The 20,989-nt window shown below is 45.3% G+C and overlaps 1 protein-coding gene across 1 annotated transcript in view; it reads left to right on the forward strand.

Moving 5' to 3' along the window:
* Positions 1-20,989, forward strand: part of stk32a (serine/threonine kinase 32A) — an 81,629-nt gene that overhangs the window by 4,936 nt on the left and 55,704 nt on the right. Inside the window, exons 3-5 of the mRNA XM_063202602.1 lie at positions 1,704-1,759; positions 2,618-2,769; positions 20,723-20,896. Coding sequence (XP_063058672.1) covers positions 1,704-1,759; positions 2,618-2,769; positions 20,723-20,896 — 382 coding nt within the window. The remainder of the gene's footprint in view (positions 1-1,703; positions 1,760-2,617; positions 2,770-20,722; positions 20,897-20,989) is intronic.

A 20,989-nucleotide genomic window follows, 5' to 3' on the forward strand; every position in this document is an offset into this window, starting at 1 on the left:
CAGTATCGTGATACGGTTTGAAGTTTTGTTACCTTTCAGTCCAGAAAACATCCACATCCTCTCATAGTTCTCGTAGATTTCACAAATCGTGGGGTGATATGAACCGAATCGAGAGTTGGGTGTATCTTTCCAGCCTTACTATATTTGCATGTTTCCGAGTGTCCAGGGGAGGAGGCAGGAGGTGGATGAAAGGATGAGAGCATGCTTAAGGTCACCTGTCAGATTGAGCATGTCCACAGGAGCAGCCCCGCCGCCACCTGCCACCTGCCACCGGGGATGCAGCACCCAAGAAGAGAACAGGGCACACAGAGAGCCGTGGGTGTGTGTGTGTGTGCGTGTGCCTGTGCCTGTGCCTGTGCCTGTGCCTGTGCCTGTGCCTGTGCCTGTGCCTGTGCCTGTGCCTGTGTCTGTCTGTCTGTCTGTCTGTCTGTCTGTCTGTCTGTGTGTGTGTGTGTAAGAGAGAGAGAGAGAGAAAGAGAAAGAGAGAGAGAGTGAGAGAGACAGAGAGAGACAGAAGAGAGAGATGGTTCCTCCAACGTAGGAGAGAGAGAGAGAGACTGAGAGAGAGAGAGAGAGAGGGAGAGACGGAGAGAGAGAGAGAGAGAGACAGAAGATAGAGATAGTTCCTCCATCGTAATCAGTCAGAGATAGAGAGAGACAGGGTCATTGTCTGTCTGAAAAGGGGTGATCATCTGGGCTGCCCCCCACCAGTTTGAATTCCCCAGGGGTCACCAGGAACCGTGGATGGATGGATGATTAGATGGAAAGTCGACTGAACATCCTGCTTCCTCTCTGCATTTCTCCCCCCATCTCTCTCTCCCTCTATCCCCCTTTTTTCCGCTTTCCTTCTTTTTTTCTCTGTTTCTTTTTTCCCTTCTCTGTCTCTGTATTTCTCAATCATATTTTTCCTCTCCCACTCTCTCTCTCTCTCTCTCTCTCTCTCTCTCTCTCTCTCTCTCTCTCTTTCTCTTTCTCTGTCTTTGTCTATATTTTTCTTACCTTGAGTATCTCTTTCTTCGTCTGCCTACTCTGTGTCTGGCCTCTTTCCCCTTGCGTTTCATTTTTGTTCTTATCATCCCCTTGCCAATGCCAAAATAGTCTTTCATTGTCCTTGAGACCCTCTGCCCCTCTTTCTCTTCCACACACTCTACATGTCTATCTCACTATCTCTCTTTTATTCTGCCTTGTTCCCTCCTTCTGTACACACCGTCACCTTTTGAGCGTACGGTGCGCGGAGCACGTCTGAGATAAATGTGTTTTGAAATGAGTTGGATTTGGTTCAGCAGCGGGTCATGCTGCATTCGAGACGCTGTTGTAGAGGTTGGAGAAGGCAACGAGCGTGAAGCCACTGAACGTCAGTACAAAAGAAACCCATTTTCTGTTTCCTATCTCTTTTAAATTTTCTTTCTTGGTTTACAGTTCCAGGAGGGGTTTCCCTCCTGTCTCTTTTTTAATAAATAAAAAAGACTTGCTTGTCCCCAGGGCTATACAGGAAATGACATCAGCAACCTTTTGTTCCATTTTTTATTCGTTTGTGTGTTTTTTTCATTCTGCGTTTGATTTTCATCCCTGATCAAAGGGTTTCTTCCTCAAGTAGACCTCAATTAGGTAGTCCTCGTGACATGACAAGAGAGAAGAAGCTGATGCACAGTTCACATATGACTCATAATTAACTATAATTCCCTGGTGTGTTTTGTTTACAGTCAACTTTGACCACTTCCAGATCCTCAGAGCCATTGGGAAGGGGAGCTTTGGGAAGGTAGGCATCATCAATCTTTTTATTTCATTTTATTTCTTTCATTTCATTTCAATCTGATTAAATCACGCAAACACAGCAAGCCCATTCTGCTAATAACACGCCTGTACTACAGTTTCCAGCAGTGTAATGCGCTGTGCAGTGTGTTGACAGCGGGTCAATTTATCCATCAGGACATCATTTCACGGCAGAATTATTTATACGCTGCCTGTTTAATAGCAAATATGACTGACACACACACAATCACTTATATATTTATGACAACCTTACCCACCACAGCGAACGGCAGTGTAGATGAATGAATGAATGAAAGAATGTCATGATTGATGATACTCTAAAGTAGGCAAATGAGAGAGCTGGAACTTGAGCAAAGGAACCGCCCAGAAAGCCTATTGCAGAGTGGGCAAAACTTTTCTATTTGGCGCGGATGTGATAATGTATACTAACAATTATAAATCATAATGTCCGTCCAAATCTGAGCTTCCAAGAAACCAATTAAAAATGACGAGCACCCCTTTTTTAATCTGTTAATGGCCCCTCTTATACATTGGCTGTTACTAGAATGGCAATGACCAAGTTGTAATGTATTACCAAACGCCCCGTGTAATGTCGTAGTGGTGTCATACTGTGGTAGTAAAGTCATTTTACTTTTACAGCGTTCCACTGGCGGAACGGTGTACATTATGCCTCCCAGTTTCAAGTGAAAAAAGAGATCTGAAAACTGGCACAACTGGCATCATGGTTATATGATATTTACTGTTAATGTTAAGTTATTGCATGAAACAGCATGCTTTTGGCCACCGGCATTTGGCCTTAGCTTGCCCACCCCAATTGATCATGGCTATACTCTCCGGGTTTCAGGTCTGCATTGTCCAGAAGAAGGACACGAAGAAGATGTATGCTATGAAGTACATGAACAAGCTGAAGTGTGTGGAGAGGAACGAGGTGCGCAACGTCTTCAAGGAGTTGCAGATCATGCAGAACCTGGAACACCCCTTCCTCGTCAACTTCTGGTAAGAGCTTTGAAGTGTGAGGTGTGTGTGCGTGCGTGCGTGCGTGCGTGCGTGAGTGAGTGCATGCGTGAGTGCATGCGTGAGTGCATGCGTGAGTGCATGTGTGAGTGCATGCGTTTGTGTGCACGCACGTGTTGGTGTGTTTGTTATTGTAAGTTAATTGTTTAAAGTTAGTTGTGTTCGCGATGTCCACATGTGTAAAAGCCTGGAAACAAGTAGGAGTAGGAGTAGCAGTACGTAGGATACAATCTCAAAGGATCCATATACTCCACACACGGCGTGAGACAGTTCATTAGCATCTGGTCAGTCTTAAACAATTCCTCAGCAGGCTTCTGTCCAGTGCTAGCTTAGCCGACCTAGCACGCGAGGCTCGCGTCTCTGAAGGAAAGTGCAATCTGGGCCTCTTCTGACTGTGACCCCTGACCTTGACCTTTATAGGTTAGAGGTTAGGCGGTTTCTCCGTGTGGTGTGGACATGTAAAGTGTGCTGTCTGCCTGTGCACTGCCTGCCCCTACCATAACATCTTAATAGTTGTGTCTTCATGACGTCATGATGTCAGCGCCAGGCTGTTACCACAATATGTTTTTATAGGCGGCGTATTTGAAAGTGTTTCTCCTACTTTTCTAAACCCCGTGAGCTACTACCCTCTAAACCCAGTGAAACACTTCCCGCTTCACCTCTGGGTTTCACCTGTGAGCTGCAGACTCAGAGACCCTGAGTAAGTCGACCTGACAGGCACTCAGACTAAGATTAATAACCCCCCACCGAGAATTTGACTTAGCAAGCAAGCGTTTAACAGGGATGGTGGTTGGCTGTTGGTGATGTGGGGGTGGTGTTGGGGGTACAGGACTTGTAATTCAACATTCAACCTCTTATTCACCCCCATGCCCTCGTGGTTTTCATTCACAAGTACTTCTCTCTTCACTGTAAGGAGGAGGGGGGAGTTGTGTGTGTGTGCGTGTGTGTGTGGGGGGGGGGGGGGGGGTGTCTTGGCAGTGTCTGCACAAATCTGTTCGCTTTGATTTCTGTGAGGAAGAGTTTGCGAGGAAGAAGACGATTCCTTACCTAACCCAGTGTTTCTCAAACTCTTTCAGACCGAGAACCACTTTGTCCTTCCAAAAATCTTCAAATGAATTGACAGTTGACAGGTGCTAATTTGAGACTGCTAATTTGGATACAGACCACTTATTTTTTTACCATTACAAGCCTGACTTATTGTGGTGAAAATAAGACTTCGACTATGTTTAGCTTTGTAATAATGTAACAAATATAGCATACAGCTAGCTTGTCTTGGAGAAGTAGAAATCCCCTCGAGGACCACCTGAGCTCTATTGCGGACCACAAGTGGTCCCCGGACCACACTTTGAGAATCACTGGCCTAACCCCACCCCACTCCATCCAAACCTCTAGTACTCTACCTATGCCTCCTTGCTCAGCCCACCACACCTCCTTTGATAACATTGAGAGTAAATGTTTGATAACCACCGGACGTCAGTGAAAATGCGGTGAGGATGATTCATGAGGAAGAAACGATACATTTACATAATAATAATCATCATCATAAACATAACTATCTTTCATATAACTGACATTGCCTAACCTCGTCCCATCTCCTCTCAACACATACCAATTCTGAGTTGTCAGTGAAAGTTCTGTGTATCTATTGCCTTCCTCCAATGATTGGAAACCCAACTCCCATATCCCTCTCACTCTATACCCCACCCCAATTTCGTCAATGTTAGTGAAAGTTTTAGTGCATCTACTAGCTTGCCTTTCGCTGTGTCAGAGGGAGGGGGCCCTTTATCTTGGTGGACGGACGAGAAGGACGTCAAAGGACTCCATCCACTGTAGTGTACGTCCCAATCAATAGCAATCTTTTAATTGCACTTTTTTGAGAACAATAAGCAGAATTGTCCCGTGGCGGAGGGCTAGGGGGTGAAGGGTGGTGTGTGGGGGTGGTTTTCTGAGGGTGGGGTGGGTACTGTATGTGTGGAGGATTGGTATGGAGGAAATGTAGAAAGGCCCGATCAGACAAAATACTGTTTGCCACAGGGGTGGGCGTGGGAGCAGGCTGGGGGTGTGGAGAGCGGTAAAAACAACTCGATACAAAAGCCCCTGCTGAATGTTAATGCCTTTGGCAGCACTTTACACAGCACAGGGGCAGAGTATGCAGACCCCCCATGCGCCAACCACTACACACACACACACACACACACACACGCACACACACACACACGCACAGACGCACAGACGCACACACACACACATACACACACAAGCGCACACTCACAAACACACTCACGCACGCACGCACGCACACGCACACAGACACACACGCACACAGACACACACGCATATTCACACCTACACACGCACACGCACACACACACACACACACACACACACACACACACACACACACACACACACACACACACACACACACACACACACACACACACACACACACCCTCCCTTATACCCACCCAGCCCTACGTGAGATGTGCTGTGGTCAGCTGGGCAGAGTGCCGGACAGCAGCTTATGATTGTCCTAACTGAGGGCTTCAAGGTCAGCGGTAGAGACGAGAGGAGACGGGAAGAGAGAGAGAGAGAGAGAGAGAGAGAGAGAGAGAGAGAGAGAGAGAGAGAGAGAGAGAGAGAGATTCCCTGCTGCTGCACCAACTCCTTCGGCTCTCTAGCGTTGTGACAGACAGGACAGACAGACCCTCATTTGCTTAATTCTTTTCTCTTTCCATCTTTCCTTCCCTCTATGTTTTTTAATTGCACTCTTTCTCTATTTCACCCTCTCTCTCTTTCTGCCACTCTTTTCTTCTATCTTTCTGCGACAGACAGGTAGACCCTCATCTCCATCTTTCCTCTTACCATCTTTCCCTCCCCTTTCTCTCTTTTCTTTATCTCTCTCCCTATCTCCCTATCTCATTCCTTTTCTCTGTCTGTTTCATCACTCTGTCTCTCTGTTTCACGCTATACTTCCTATCACCTGCTTTCCATTTTCCTCCCTCCCTTTCTATATCTCTCCATTATCTCCTCTCTCTTTCTATTTTTCTCTCTTTCTCCATACTGGTGTACCATCCCACACACACACACACACACACACATTTCTCTCTCATCCTCAATGCACTGCATGTACAACTCTTTTTATTTCACTCTTTTTCTGTCTCTGTCCCCTCTCTCTATCAATCTGTCTAACTTCCTCCTATCTTCTTATGTCTCTGAAATTATTGTCACCGAAATGGTAATGGCCACTTCTAAATTGTTTACTTAAGACTCTCTGTATTGTCATAGCAACGTTGTTATGATGTAGTTGACTGTTTGCAGCAAAGACCGAATAGGCCCGTCGACAGGCCCATCTGCAGTAAAAGGCTACAGACTCTTTATGATATCCTAGTAGTGTAGGGTTATGGTGTTAAAGCCTTCTCAATCAATAGTAGGAGTTCCACTGATGAACAGTGTACATTTCGAGGCTCTGTACATTGGGTATATGGGAAGCTTGAAAGCAAAAGACAAAGATGCGTGCTTGAGACCCTGTTTTACAATGCTATTACACTCACTTTGAAGAATAGTGCCAACTGCAAAACGTTTTTTTAAAGGCGATTAAAAGAGTTCCTTCAACTGAATAGTGCTTGTGATTTTTCTGTTTTTGTGACTTCTTTTCCCTTCTGCAGATCTTGATCTTTTTTTCACCCTGCCTGGTTTCGTCTTCTCTCCCACTCTTTTTCCTGTGTGTTTATTCTCTTTCATGCTCAGTCGGTTCTCCTTCAGCCCAACACCAAAAACAATCTTCAAGAAAAAAAACATGTAAACCCTTGAAATAGTCAACATTTAAAAAGATCCATATAACCTGTCTCAACAGTAACAAAATACTGACCCGTGTTTTCAAGGGTTTGTTGTGTGTGTGTGTGTGTGTGTGTGTGTGTGTGTGTGTGTGTGTGTGTGTGTGTGTGTGTGTGTGTGTGTGTGTGTGTGTGTGTGTGTGTGTGTGTGTGTGTGTGTGTGTGTGTGTGTCTGTGTGTGTGTGTGTGTGTGTGTGTGTGTGTGTGTGTGTGTCCATGCATACGTGTGTGCGTGTATTTGTGTCTGTTGGTCATGTGTGCGCATACAGTATGCTGTAATGACTGTGTGCGTGCTTGTGCATCCTAATGTGTACATGAATGTCTGTTGAGTGGGTGTACATGCATTTGTGTGTGTGTGTGTGTGTGTGTGTGTGTGTGTGTGTGTGTGTGTGTGTGTGTGTGTGTGTGTGTGTGTGTGTGTGTGTGTGTGTGTGTGTGTGTGTGTGTGTGTGTGTGTGTGCATACGTGCATGCATGCGTGCGTGTGTGTGTGAGGGAGAGAGAGAAGAGAGAGATACAGTAGGTTCTCCAACGGGGGGTAGTCAGTGCCACCGCGGTGAGGGCTGCTGTGCCTCATTTCCTGCACCAGGATGGCAGGCAGGGTGTAAGAGCAGTGCCAGGTAGTAAAGTGCTTTGCCCGGACTGGCATGGAGGTTGGCATCGGGATAGAGGTGGCTTTGGTAGTCATTATGCCAGGACAGAGCAGGCATCAGCAGCGCAGCAGCAGCAGCAGCAGCAGCAGCAGCAGCAGCACTGGCCACACAGTAAAAAATATTCCCGTGATGTCACAGTAAACTACTGTGAAATGAATGCAATTAGTAGCCAGTAATTCCCTGTGGCCATCCTCACAGTTTACTGTGATCTTCTCACAGTAGTTTACTGTGGCCACACCACAGTAAGTTACTGTCACCCTACCCACACTACCATGATCCCGCCCCTCCATTCATCACCACAAAAGAGGTAGCTACCATGTTATTTTGGAACCTCCCATTCCCCACCATGACTGAGACAACTGTGGCAGGGAACCAGTCCATCACACTGTTCTCTTGTATTGATAGACTAAAACTATCCATACTATCCAATTGTCCATACTATCCAACATCCAAAATATCCATAACCACAGAGAAATTCAAGATTCTGCAGTATGTGCAATATTATTACCACTTAATAATTGCTATCTCCTGGATGAGAGTACATTAACCAGTGTGCATAGAATACTGTAGTTGAGCATAATTAGACAATCCTGAAATTTCTTAATCAAGTAAGCAACACACCAAAAAGGGTACCTGCTACCACAATACTCACTACCAACTAAATAGCAAGCCAGCCAACAAACCAGTCCACCAGCCAACCAAAAGAGTCAGTTGTCAGCTAGCCAGCCAAAGAGCCGGCTAACCAACTAACACTCAGTTAGTCAGCCAACTAACCAACAAACAAGTCAGTTGTATGGCTAGCCAGCTAACAAACCAGCCATACAGTCAACCAAAAGAGTCAGTTAGCCAGCCAACCAGCTGGCCAACAAACAGTCAGTTGGTCGGTCAGTTAGCTCACTAACCAACAAGCCGGACAGAGAGCCAGCGAACCAGTCATTTAGGCAAGCAACTCAAGCATTGTGACAGTCTGAGTTTATATAGAGGTGAAAGTTAACCATGTGACCAGAGTAATCAGGCATGTGGCAGCTGCAGGAAGTAATTCAATGAACTTGTAACAGTCATATATACTCAAGTGAGGGCAGGTACTAATTGACAGATTGATTGGGCACTACCATTGTTCCTGGTTGATGGTAGGCAATGTCAATCATGTCAAGCATTTGACTTTCAATTGTGCAATGGCACTTCACAAGATAGCCTATTTTTTTTACTAGGTGGCAATATTCTGATTTAAAATTGGATGCTGGAGTTTTGGCGTGCACATCCAAGACAAAGGCATTAGCAGGTGCCAACTTAAAAAAGTGTTTGTGTAGCACATTGGTTGCAACTTCATTTATTGGAAACAGAACCAGCAACATTTCCAATCATAGACCTTCTTCTAATTAGGCCTGACAATAAGCAATTACACTCCATCATGGCCAGGAGCAACCTAAAGTGACATACAGATATGCAACATTGGTTACTGTCCCTAGGGTAATTCCGGGTTAGGAGGGATTAGAACCTGCAACTCTCTGATCTTAAGTCCACCTCCCTAACCATTAGGCCAAGGCAGCCACATAATGCACCCAATCATGGCCTAGACGAAGAAAACACCTGTTATAACCGCACAGTAGTTAACTGTGATATGACGAAAAGTCTCTCTGGATTTCACAGTAACAAATTATGGCAGAATGTCACAGTATGTTACTGTGAAATGAATGCAATTAGTAGCCAGTAACTCCCTGTGAGTTCACAGTAAGATATTGTTAAACACTTGAAGTGGGCGAAAGTTCAATGGGAAGGCATGTCAGTTGGGTTGAGGGCTGACGCCTTTACTCAAAGTGATATACAAATATACAACAATGGTTGCTGTCCCTAGGGCAATGTAGGGTTCGGAGGGATTTGAACCTGCAACCCTCTGAACTTAAGTCCACCTCCCTAACCATTAGGCCAAGACTGCCATATAGCGCAATCTGGGCCTTCAGAGAGTTCATCGACATTTAGTCATCAACTTCTTGTTTGCTACATGTCTTCCCATGCTTGGTCATCTTTTTTCTCACTTCCTCATGTCAATATGTGCAACCTGAGGGGGAGGGGCTTAGGACATACGTGCTTCAGATCGTGTCCCATCATGCAATGCACTTATGGAGAGCCATTTATCTAGAAGGAATATATTAAGTGTGCTTCAAAATATTACTCCTTGTTATATTCTGTGTTTATTGTAGGGGTTGTACTATTTAAAGTGGTACACAAGAAAAATTACCATATTCCCACCATCATGAAGATGGTCATGTATATCTCCCAATATATATAAGCTCATTCTTCTGTTACTTGACAGAGAGTGGGGATAAAGTAGTCAACTGATGATGGGTGTATACATGTATACCACAAGACATTAAGAATGAAATAATTTGCCGAAAATGTCAATGAAAGGTGTGATTGTAATGAAGAGCCCAACCTGTCTTTGACTGAAGTTGTGCCCCAATGCACTAATAATTTAATAGATGCTCCGCCCACACAGTAGTTTACTGTGATGTTTCCTAGTTTATCACTTTGTCATGCTGGTTATCCTTGAAGAGCACAGTAAAATACTGTGATGTGCAAGTTAGGTGAGAAATGGCAAGTGATACAATGATTTCAGACTAATTTGCTGTGTGCCGTGTGACCATCACAGTAGCATAGTGTACCAGAACATCAGAGTAATTAACTGTGAGATTTCACAGTAAATTACTCTGAAATCCTTGTAAATTTTTACTGTGCAAGCTTGCTGAGAGCTTTGACTGAGCCGAAGCACAAAATCCTCTGAAAGGGACCTCCAATCAATACATGGGTTCTTAATTTTTTGTTTTCCCCTGGATGCGTGACCCTGGCTGCACACAACTCAACCTCTGATTGTTGGAAACCGCTGTCGGTCAAAAAATTAGCTCCCGTTATTGGCTGCCAGTGTCTTGCCCCTCCTCACAACACCGTGTTTATACCCCCCCCCCCCCCTCCGTCAACAAGGGCCTGGCAGTGGCAGTGGCACCCCTCTTTACCACCCCAGGCACATTACTCTTGAGACACGCTGGCAGTGCCAACCTCCGCATGCCAGTTCACAATGGAGGCTGCCATAAGATGGGGGCCTGTGTATGTGTTGATAATAATACTTCTGGTTCTGCTGGCTCTGAGGAGAGTCCATCCTTAAGGCCTTCAGTGCAGATTTGACATCCAAACCTGGAGCTTAATACACTTATACACGAAATGCTGAGAGGGGAGCTTGGATTAGCTTGGTTAAAAACAAAAAGTAGGTAAAAACTTTCCCTTTAGGGCGTCTTTCCCCTCAGAGGCTCTGGCTTTTCAGTATTGGGATGTCTTTTCTTCTTGGAGATGTAGACTCTATGGAAGTTCAAAAGGGAGACACTAGGACACTTGGACCCTGTGTGGATTCCTAAACAGAACAACTGACGTTGTTCAAACGTGATCGACTACTGACTGAGGAACGTAACGTTTACTTTCCAAGGGCAAGGTTTTGTAAGTCAATCCTGCTCTGTAAATGTCAGTTCTGTGTGTGTCTATGTCTTTTCATGGTGTAGAGAAAGAAGTGTAATTTCAAATTCCTTGTATGACCTGTGCATATGAAGAAACTGACAATAAAAGTTGACTTGTATATTGACTTGACTTGCTCATCGCAGTGTTCCTGTAGGGACATCTGTCAAGGTTCTGCAAGTGGGGTTTTCTGTCCACATTCTGCTGAAGTCGCCAGGATAGTCTTTGTTTAACAATTAACGACTCATTTAAGCATCAGCTGACTTGGGAAAGTGAGCTGCTTCACCAGGCTATGTGCTTACGCCGGACGTTACACTGTGAAATTAGGTTTAGAGACTAGAATGTTTCAGCAGAGGCAAAGGTTGAAAAACCAGCTCGTGGTCCATTTGTAAGGCTAGGTAAAGATTTATAAAGCTGTCACTACTAGCACTTGAGGCTAGTGTGAAATCAGCATTAGTGGATTTAATGCATGAGTAAATGTATAGATTGACAATGCTCTGTTTCTGCTTAGAGTGGATGTGAGGTCAAGAGTTTACGGCTGAACGGGGAAGTAAAGGCGGAAACACTGAAGAAAGGCCACGCAGGCCGAAGCGTTGTTTGTTGTAATTAGACCTGACATTGGCAAGAGTATGCTGTTTCTTTCATCCTTGAGCATGGACGGTAAAGCAGGCCTACAGAAAAAGTGTGAACGTATTGTGTCTTCTCTTGCTCACGTGCAAAAAGGATTGGGAAAAGTGGAGGGGTTATAGTTGCCTGGGAAGATTTTGAGTCATTCATTCATTCATTCTTTCATTCATTCATTCATTCATTCATTCATTCATTCATTCATTCATTCATTCATTCATTCATTCATTCATTCATTCATTCATTCACTCATTTCATTCATTCATTTCAGTCACTATGAAAAGATAATCAAAATTATCTGGACCTCCTTTTGGAACTTGAAAATGTTCCCCTATTTATCTAAAAGCTTTTCTCAGTCCTGGCCTGATGTTTGGTAAACCATATTACTGGAAATGGGATCTCAGATAACCGGGTACAGATTTACAGTGATACGTCTGCTTGAACATGCAGCTCATGAGAAATTACAACGACCCCCCCAAAAAACTTGGATGGTTGACAAAGACCATTATTGTAATCATTTTAAGAACAACCTGTGTGAATGCGTGCGTGCGTTCGTACTTCCGTGCGTGTGTCCGTCCATCCGTGTGCGCGCGTGTGTGTGTGCATGCATTGCGTCGGTGTGTGTGTGTTTCTCTACGTGTTTGTATTGTTTCTCTTACTTCACACGGATGCTTCTTTTTCTAATATCAAAGCTCAACTGCTACGGTACGCTTCACCAATGCCTTGCTGTCTCGTTTTCCACAAGCAGCTGCCCTGTGTGCTTGATTCAGATTCCGCCTGACGTTTCCGCATTACGTATTTAGGCCTCCCTATGTATAATCGAGAGAAGCTACCGGCAGCCGGATGAAAAATGAATTACGCACGGCCGCTGCTACATGGCTCAGCCTGGGAATGCTTTTGGAGAGTGCGGTGCGGAGGAGAGAGAGTGTCATCCACAGCTATGGTACTTAACGAGAGGACAAAGGAGGGAGGGGGGGAGAGGAGTTTTGACCAGAGAGCTGTGGCAGAAGTTCTTTTTGCGTTTGTGTGTCCGTGTGTCCGTGTGTCCGTGTGTCCGTGTGTCCGTGTGTGTGTGTGTGTGTGTGTGTGTGTGTGTGTGTGTGTGTGTGTGTGTGTGTGTGTGTGTGTGTGTGTGTGTGTGCACACTTACATTCACAATTGGCTGTGTGCCCCAAGACTGTGTGTGTACTGTAAGTGTCCATGTCTTTATGTACAGTATGTGTGCTTGGCCAAGCATATGCCTGTGTGTGTGTGTGTGTGTGTGTGTGTGTGTGTGTGTGTGTGTGTGTGTGCACACTTACATTCATAATTGGCTGTGTGCCCCAAGAGTGTGTGTACTGTAAGTGTCCATGTCTTTATGTACAGTATGTGTGCTTGGCCAAGCATATGCCTGTGTGTGCGTGTGTGTGTGCGTGCATGTGTGCGTGTCCATTTTGACTGATGCCATCTGCCAGTCCAATGACTAATGGGGAATTGATTAGGCTCACAATAGTGTGTGGAATCTGCTTTATACAGTAGATGTGCTGTTCACATCGAGTGTGTGTGTGTGTGTGTGTGTGTGTGTGTGTGTGTGTGTGTGTGTGTGTGTGTGTGTGTGTGTGTGTGTGTGTGTGTGTGTGTGTGTGTGTGTGTGTGTGTATCCTCAATCAAATGGTGTTATCTGCATAGATGAGGACAAACCGAGTTTGTACATCATTTCGGAAGAGATATCTCTCGGAAGTTTGCATGCACAGTCCTCCATCTGTTGGAAAATAATATAGAAAAACTACCTACTGAGGCTTTAGTATGCCAGGCGATTGAAGTCCCTTTTCAGCTGAAATGATTACTGTGAGTTTGCAAAGCGAAATTTGCGAGTGTCTTGTTGATGAAAGTCGACGGACCGCATAAATGACTTGACGCCTGACGGGAACACTATTTTGAATACAAAAAAAACTACTTACAGTATTGTTGCTTCAAAGCCTAAAGCTTGTCCAACACACACGCCTGCCAGGCTTTGTCAGGCTTTGGCTGTCCTCACGCATAGCAGGGAGCTCAGAGGTTGCAGCCACAGCTTGTGCTAAAAGCAGACACTGATGCTGTCAGGCAAAAAAAACCCTCCTGCCAAAGAATAAACAAAGCAAAATGTAAAAATAAATAAATAATGTTTGCGTTTTTTTTCATGCAGTGACCACCAGGTACATGGTGGGGTGGCGTTGGGGAGTAGACATTGAGGAGGCGTTTTGGATAGAGTTAGGGGGTGGGAGGGAGTCATGGTGCCAAAAAAATAAACAAACAAAGCAAAAATTAAAAATGAATAAATGTTTTGTTATGCAGTGACCACCAGATACATGGTGGGGTGGCGTTGGAGAGTAGACATTGAGGAGGCGTTTTGGATAGAATCAGGGGTGGGAGGGAGTCATGGTGCCAAAAAAATAAACAAACAAAGCAAAAAATGTAAACAGTTATACAGTGACCACCAGGCACTTGGTGGGGGTGTGAGAGATGGTGGGGGAGGTGTTTGAGGATGTAAGCAGTTACAAGAATGGGTGCAGGTGGGGTTGGGGTGAGGTGGGGTGGGGGGTCATTTTGCATAGAGCAGCTGGCCTGGAGAGGGATGGCTGTACTGTACTGTACTGTAAAAGTGCCTCCTCAGGAGTTTTGTAAAGGCCGCTTGCTCCCCCCGGCCTCCCTCACTCTCGCTGCCAAACGCCGCCGAGATGGTCCCACTGGAGACGGGAGAATGAGAAGGAGGAGGAGAGGAGGAGAGGAGGAGTGGAGAGGCATTAACTGAAAAAAGTGTCTTGCAATTTGCTAATTGGTTGCTGAAGCCATCACTTTTTTCTCCTCATCCCTCCTTCCTAATGGGTTCTCTCTTCTCTTTTCTTCTCTTCTCTTCTGGGTCTGTGTGCCCAGTGGTCTTTATATATTTACTGGCCACGAGAAACTCCTTGGCTTTGAGCTTTGGCTCAAGTCCGCTCGGGCCCCATTTTCCTTTCATGTCCAGGATCACTGTCAGAAACATGCAGGGGATGGGAGGATTTTTTTAGAATTTATTTGAAAAATGATGGCATAAACGGGGAGTGGTGTTGGTTTTAAAAAAGCTCAGTGACAGAAACATGCAGGGTGTGTGTTTTTTTTTAAAGTTTATTTGAAAAAAACGTGAAATTAAGGGGGGGGGGGGGGGGGGGGGGGGTATACTCACTGTGAAGTGAAACTTTCTGGCACAGGCTATTAATGCTTGCTAATGCTTTGGGCTCTTCCTTTGACACTCTCTTGGGTTGTTAGTGCATAAGACTCAAGGCTCAGCATAAACACATCTGGGGACTTGTAGCGACAGGTCATTTCATTTTTTTTTTACAGAGCCTGTCACAATACTTGAAATGTGACCATTTCTAGCTTGTGGTTAGCTTTTGCATTCGTGTGCAATTTGTGTGCATTCATTAGCATTACAGGCAGCATGTGTGAAAAAACATTGTCAATTGTAAACAATATCCATTTTTTGTAACGAGTAGATGAGAGACCCTTGTTCGATCCCAGTCTGAGGTCATATCCTGATCCTCCCCCATCTGTCTCTCCCACTCGCTTCCTGTCACCACCTCACACTGTCCTGTCAATTATTTGCATAAAAGCCTCTGCAAAAAGAGGAAAAGGAGCAGATGAACTGTAAGGATTTGGCTTCGTGTGAGGTTTGTTTATGATCTTCGTCATTATTGCAGCAGGAGCCGGGGGCTGCTTTTGATCGCCATCCAGATGAGGTCAGATGACTCAATCCTAATTAGAGACTGGAGGGGGGGGGGTCTTTAAACAGGTAAACACGTCCTCGGAGAGGGGGAAAGAGAGAGAAAAAGAGGGGATGTACTCCTAGTTATGAGGCGCATATTCTGTACGTCCGTTGATGTACAGTACATAAGCACTTTACACAAGAGAGAGGTGAGGGAGATGGCGAGAGAGAGAGAGAGAGAGAGAGAGAGAGAGAGAGAGAGAGAGAGAGAGAGAGAGAGAGAGAGAGAGAGAGAGAGAGAGAGAGAGAGAGAGAGAATACACACACACAGACACTCACACTCACACGCACACAATCATACACACACATCATAAACACAAACGTGGGAAAAAAAAACAGAAAAACTTTTCACTCACACACACATGCACGAACTCAACTTGGGTTTTCCTTTAAAGCCAAGAGAGTATGCTGCTTTGATCATCAAAAAGGTGCTCAGAACAGTCTCTCACAATCACGTAATCTGTCTCTTCTTTATTCTTCTCTTATCCTTCACTGTACCTCTTTGACTGTTTGCTTTTCTGTGTGTGTGTGTGTGTGTGTGTGTGTGTGTGTGTGTGTGTGTGTGTGCGCGCGCTCCACTGAAAAGCAGTTACTCAATCCCTCCCACTCGTATCTCGTACTCCTCTCTCTCTCTCTCTCTCTCTCTTCTGCACACAGACACAGACACAGACACAGACACACACACACACACACACACACACACACACACACACACACACACACACACACACACACACACACACACACACACACACACACACACACACACACACACACACACACACATACAAACAAACAAACAAACAAACACACACACACACATACTCTGTCTGTGTGTTTCTCTCTCTCTGTCTGCGCCTCTCTCTCTCTCTCTCTCTCTCCATCAGACACACATACCTACCTCTTCACCTTCATCTGAAGTTGGGGCTTTAAGTCTTTTTCAGTGTTCTCCCTTAATCGACTGACTCCACTGTGGGAGTGAGTGAGTGGGTGTGTGGGTGTTTGGAAGGAGAGCAGCAGCACTCAAGCATGAGGAAGGGAACAGGTCTGCCAGATGAAGCTCCCTTTTTACGGGCAAGGACACGCTGCTTTGGGCCCCCTGGGTACTGTACTACACACACACATGCATACAGTGAAAACATGCACACACAGACACACACACACACACACACACACACACACACACACACACACACACACACACACACACACACACACACACACACACACACACACACACACACACACACACACACACACACACACACACACACTGTATACCAGAGAGAGAGAGAGAGAGAGAGAGACCACTGAACACATGCACATAGAAAGAAAAAAATGTTTAGCAGTGCCTAGTGAAAGTAGGTATCAGACTGGAGTCATACTGTTCTCCCATGAAGACTCTCGAGGCAAAATGAAGATTATTGACTTTTATTAACTTTGAGATTGTACATGAAGTTTGTTGACGTGGAACCTGAAGATCTCTCTGGTGCAGGCTCCCATCTTCACAATGAAATCTGTGAAAGGAGCGCATATCCTTTTTTTAAAAGACATTTTTATGGTCTTTTTTGCCTTTATTTCAGATAGTGAAGACAGACAGGAAGCGAATGTGGAGAGAGAGACAGGGTAGGGATGGGAAATGACCCAGGCCGGATTCGAACCTGGGTGCAACCCCAATGTGAGCCCAAATGTGGGGGACTTAGCACGCTGCGCCACAGCACCTCCCCCCAAGGAGCGCATATCCTACATCAGAGATGGAGGTGGGTGTAGCCTGCCCCCTTTACAGATGGGACCACTGGTGACAAGGCTGGAGGGGTGAAGGGAGCGTCAAAATCGACTGATGCTAGTTAGCAGAGAACATATACTAGGGATTTTTAAGAAGATGAGCAGACGTTCTGTTGGCTGAGGGAGAAAGGATGCATTAATGACGTAGAGGGAATTCCCATATCTGCATGCTGTGATTGGACGATAAACTTGAGATGATACTGATGCGAGAGATACTTGCTGCAGAATGGTAGAGACTGATTGGTTAGTGAATGTTTGATGTTGGACAAAACAAATTTGAGACTTCCTGGTAGAATGTACGCAGTAGATCCCATTTGTCTGGCCGTGAGTCTGCGAGTCCATCCATCTGTCTGTCTGGCCGTCACTGATTTTAGTTTGGGATCACTGCTTTGGCATGGAGTCGTACTTTTAGCATTACATCACCTGTTGTACACTTAGCTGGTGCAATCCAAAGTGACTTACAGTTATTTTACAGAATATTGGTTACCATCCCTGGTGCAATATGGGGTTAGGTGCCTTGTTCAAGGGCACTTTCAGTCATTATTCTCAAAGGAAGTTTTGTGAGAATGCAAGAAGAATTCCATCATCACTCTGTCAACGCACGCACGCACGCACGCACGCATGCACGCACGCACGCACCACATACAAACACACACACATTACCCACACAAAGATAAAATTACAGTCTAAGCCAACAAAGCAGCCAGCCTCGCTATATTTCATCCCCAATTCAGCACCTAATGGGAAGTCTGAAGGGGAGGGGAGGGGGGGTGTGAGGGGGTGGGGGTGGTGGTGGATAGTGTGTTTGGTTCTTGGCAGGGAGGTGGATGGCTACCACATAGTAGTGAATGAACCTCATTTCTCTGTCCTCCTGTCTCCACAACCAGAGTGGCCCCCAGTGTGGTGTATTTTTTACGCTCTGATAATGAATATGCCCCTTTAATGATGATTGCCCTACTCCGTCACCATGATTTGCGCAACCGAGAAGTCAAACAAATCTGCCACTGCCACTATCACAGGAGACCCTTTGACGGATAGTTTGGTATTTCTGCAACACGGAGCTAAGCAAAAATATTTCGGTGACCTGGCAGAGCAGTGCCATGCCACAGAGTTTTTAGGATTATGGAAGGGATCTGGGTAAGGTCATTGCCAGTAGCACGTGATCCGGGTGAGGTATGATAATTGTTGCAGCCACAGAACAGTTGGCTCTGGCAGAGTGGTGCCATAGTGGGCATTTTGTAGGGCAGTGCTTTGTTCTAGAATCTATGGATTGCTTTACGCTTGGCTGGTAAAGGGGCTCCATGGAATGTGATGGGGATCCCAGTAGGAGTATGAAAAGATTACTCTGACTTCCTAAGTTTGATCCTAATTCTTATACTTCTGTAAAGTTGAAAATGATTGTAGTAGATGCTGTGTCGAAAAAATGAGACATTTTAAATACTCTCAATGTACTGTATAATGTTTTATATCAACTATTTTGTTGGGCTGGCCACTCAGTAATTAGTTTCTTTCAGTGACAATAAATGCCCGTTTTGTTAAAAATGAAAGTTTGGGAGAATCGTATTCTCCGCTCAACTGTCATTCGTCCGAATTCAGCACGAAAAGATAGGCATGCTTATTTATCCACCTGAATCTCATTCTCCGCTCAGCCATCATTCGGTGTAAAGTCAATACACTGACATTTGGAACGCCCCTTAATTAACTACAGAGCATTTATTCTCTGCTCACCTGTCTCCAGTCAGAAATTTACTTTCTCACTTGCACCCACCACCACCCCATCTACCTCCCTTGGGTCGCTGTTCGGTCGATTTGTCAGGCATCCTGCCCTATCCTCCTCTCCAGTTCGCCTTACTCCATCCATTGCTCTCTGACCATCATCGGCCAGGGGGTGTCCATTCAGACCTCACACATATCTGCGGGTGCAGATATTGCCTGAGCTCTCAGTGGCGCCCCGTACTCCTGAGCTGGAGAATGTCTACCGCGTAGACCTTTCTTGACAGTGGCAGTACTTCAGCACCACGACCAGCAATCTTGCCCAGTACACCGCAAAATCTGACCAGAGATACTCTAGAGAGAGATAAGTCATTCTAGTTAATTTCTGGTATCCACTTTCTGTCGGGTGAACGCCCCTTTAGGAGACCTTCGGTTAGGAGACCTTCGGAGTCCTCAGGTTGAGAATAAATGGAGTCCCCTTAGCACTGTAGATGGCGGTAGCGCACTTCTCGTGCAAACACCTCAAAAATAGAAGAAGAAGGAGGGGACAACACCCCCTTAGGAGACCCAACTTGAGCACACACTTTTGCATTGGGTGGGCGGGTTTCGAAGCCTCTTTATTACTCCACCCTCTTTGATCTGACTATCTCAGCTTCTTGAGTGCAGTGGTCCGCACGGATCCCGTGAAGCACTTCTGTGAGTCACACGATCACAAGAATGTCATTCTCCAGCGAGAATGAAAATGTATACATACATGATTAATCCAAATTTCAGATCGTGAACCAATGAAATGGAGTATTATATGCAGAACCTATGTACATAGAAATGAATTGCCACATTTGACATTGTGTCATCTCATTTGTCATCTCATCTACAAAGCTAACACAGCTGTTAAGCACATAGCAAGACTAAGTAATATGGTGGAATAAACCTTTCAAGAAAGGCATAGACAATAAGCATTATTATCCAAAAAGAAGGAAAATCAATCAGTGACATCATGTCCAACCTAAATTAAAGTCCAACATCAATAATGAACTCGTCGACCAATTACGAGGCAAGTAATTGCAAAGCAATCAGTGCAGATCCTCTTGGCCGTGATGACACACAAAGGAGTCAAGCTACAGGGAGCAGACACGCTGGAGTCTTCCCAGTCAATCAATCAATCAACACCCAGGGGACCGAGGGGCACTTCCGCATAATTGAGACCACCATGGCACTTTCACTCTGTGCAGTGCAGTGCATGAGCGCAAACAGCCCTGCCACCGCGTGTACAATGTACCGTCCAAATGTCTCAAACGTCCTTGAAGTGTGCGGGTAAACAAGGCTGATGGTAGTACTGTTGCAATCTGTACAAGAGGGAATGGACCTGGAGCCATAACCGGTTAGATGGGGGTGTCATCATCCAACCCTCCCAAGACGATTGCATGTTTGCTTTGCTCTGTGTAACTTTCTGTGTCAGTATGGGTCAAAGACGGCTCAGACTCAGGCTCAGGTGGCGCAATGGTGAAATCTAATGCCCATAAATTAAATAGTAATTGGTGGTGGATATATGCTGCAATGAATATTAGATAGTCCACTAAAAACAAACAAACGTAAATAAATTCATACACCAGTGGCACTGGCTGTCGTTGCGCCGCCCCAAGGTGTGCTACTGCTGAAATGTGACTGACCCATAAACAGGAAGTTATCATAGCTTTCAGAGTGAAACATCTCAAGTCTGTCAATAAAACTTAATGGCAGGCAGTGAGTTATTTATAAAATATTTAGCATGCAAGAGGCACACATATACAGTATGTGCTCAGACATAATATGCCGGTGTAATTGATTTGGACTATTGAGGTTAGAATGTGTGATTTCAAGAAACATCAACAGCAGATCAGCTGAACACCAGCTGAACTAAATACTCACCTTTGTTACTTGTGCCAGTTTTTGTGCAGTACTTAAGCTGAATTGTGTGTATTTATGTGGTTGTGTGCATGTGCATGTGTGTGCGTGTGTGCTTGCGTGCATGTGTGTGTGTGCGTGTGTGTGTGTGTGCGTGTGCGTGTGATTGTGTGCTCCCAGGTATTCATTCCAGGACGAGGAGGACATGTTCATGGTGGTGGATCTACTCCTGGGGGGAGACCTGCGCTACCACCTGCAGCAGAACGTGCACTTCTCCGAGTCCACCGTCAAGCTCTACGTCTGTGAGATCGCCCTGGCACTACACTACCTGCGCAACAAACGCATCATCCACAGGTAAGACAGCAGTGATTGCAAGGTTACGAGCAAGCTTTTTTTTTGCTGTTTGATCTATTTTTTTGTTTATAATAATAATAACAACATCACATT

Source organism: Engraulis encrasicolus, chromosome 7 (assembly GCF_034702125.1).
Source record: "Engraulis encrasicolus isolate BLACKSEA-1 chromosome 7, IST_EnEncr_1.0, whole genome shotgun sequence".
Lineage (NCBI taxonomy): Eukaryota > Metazoa > Chordata > Actinopteri > Clupeiformes > Engraulidae > Engraulis > Engraulis encrasicolus.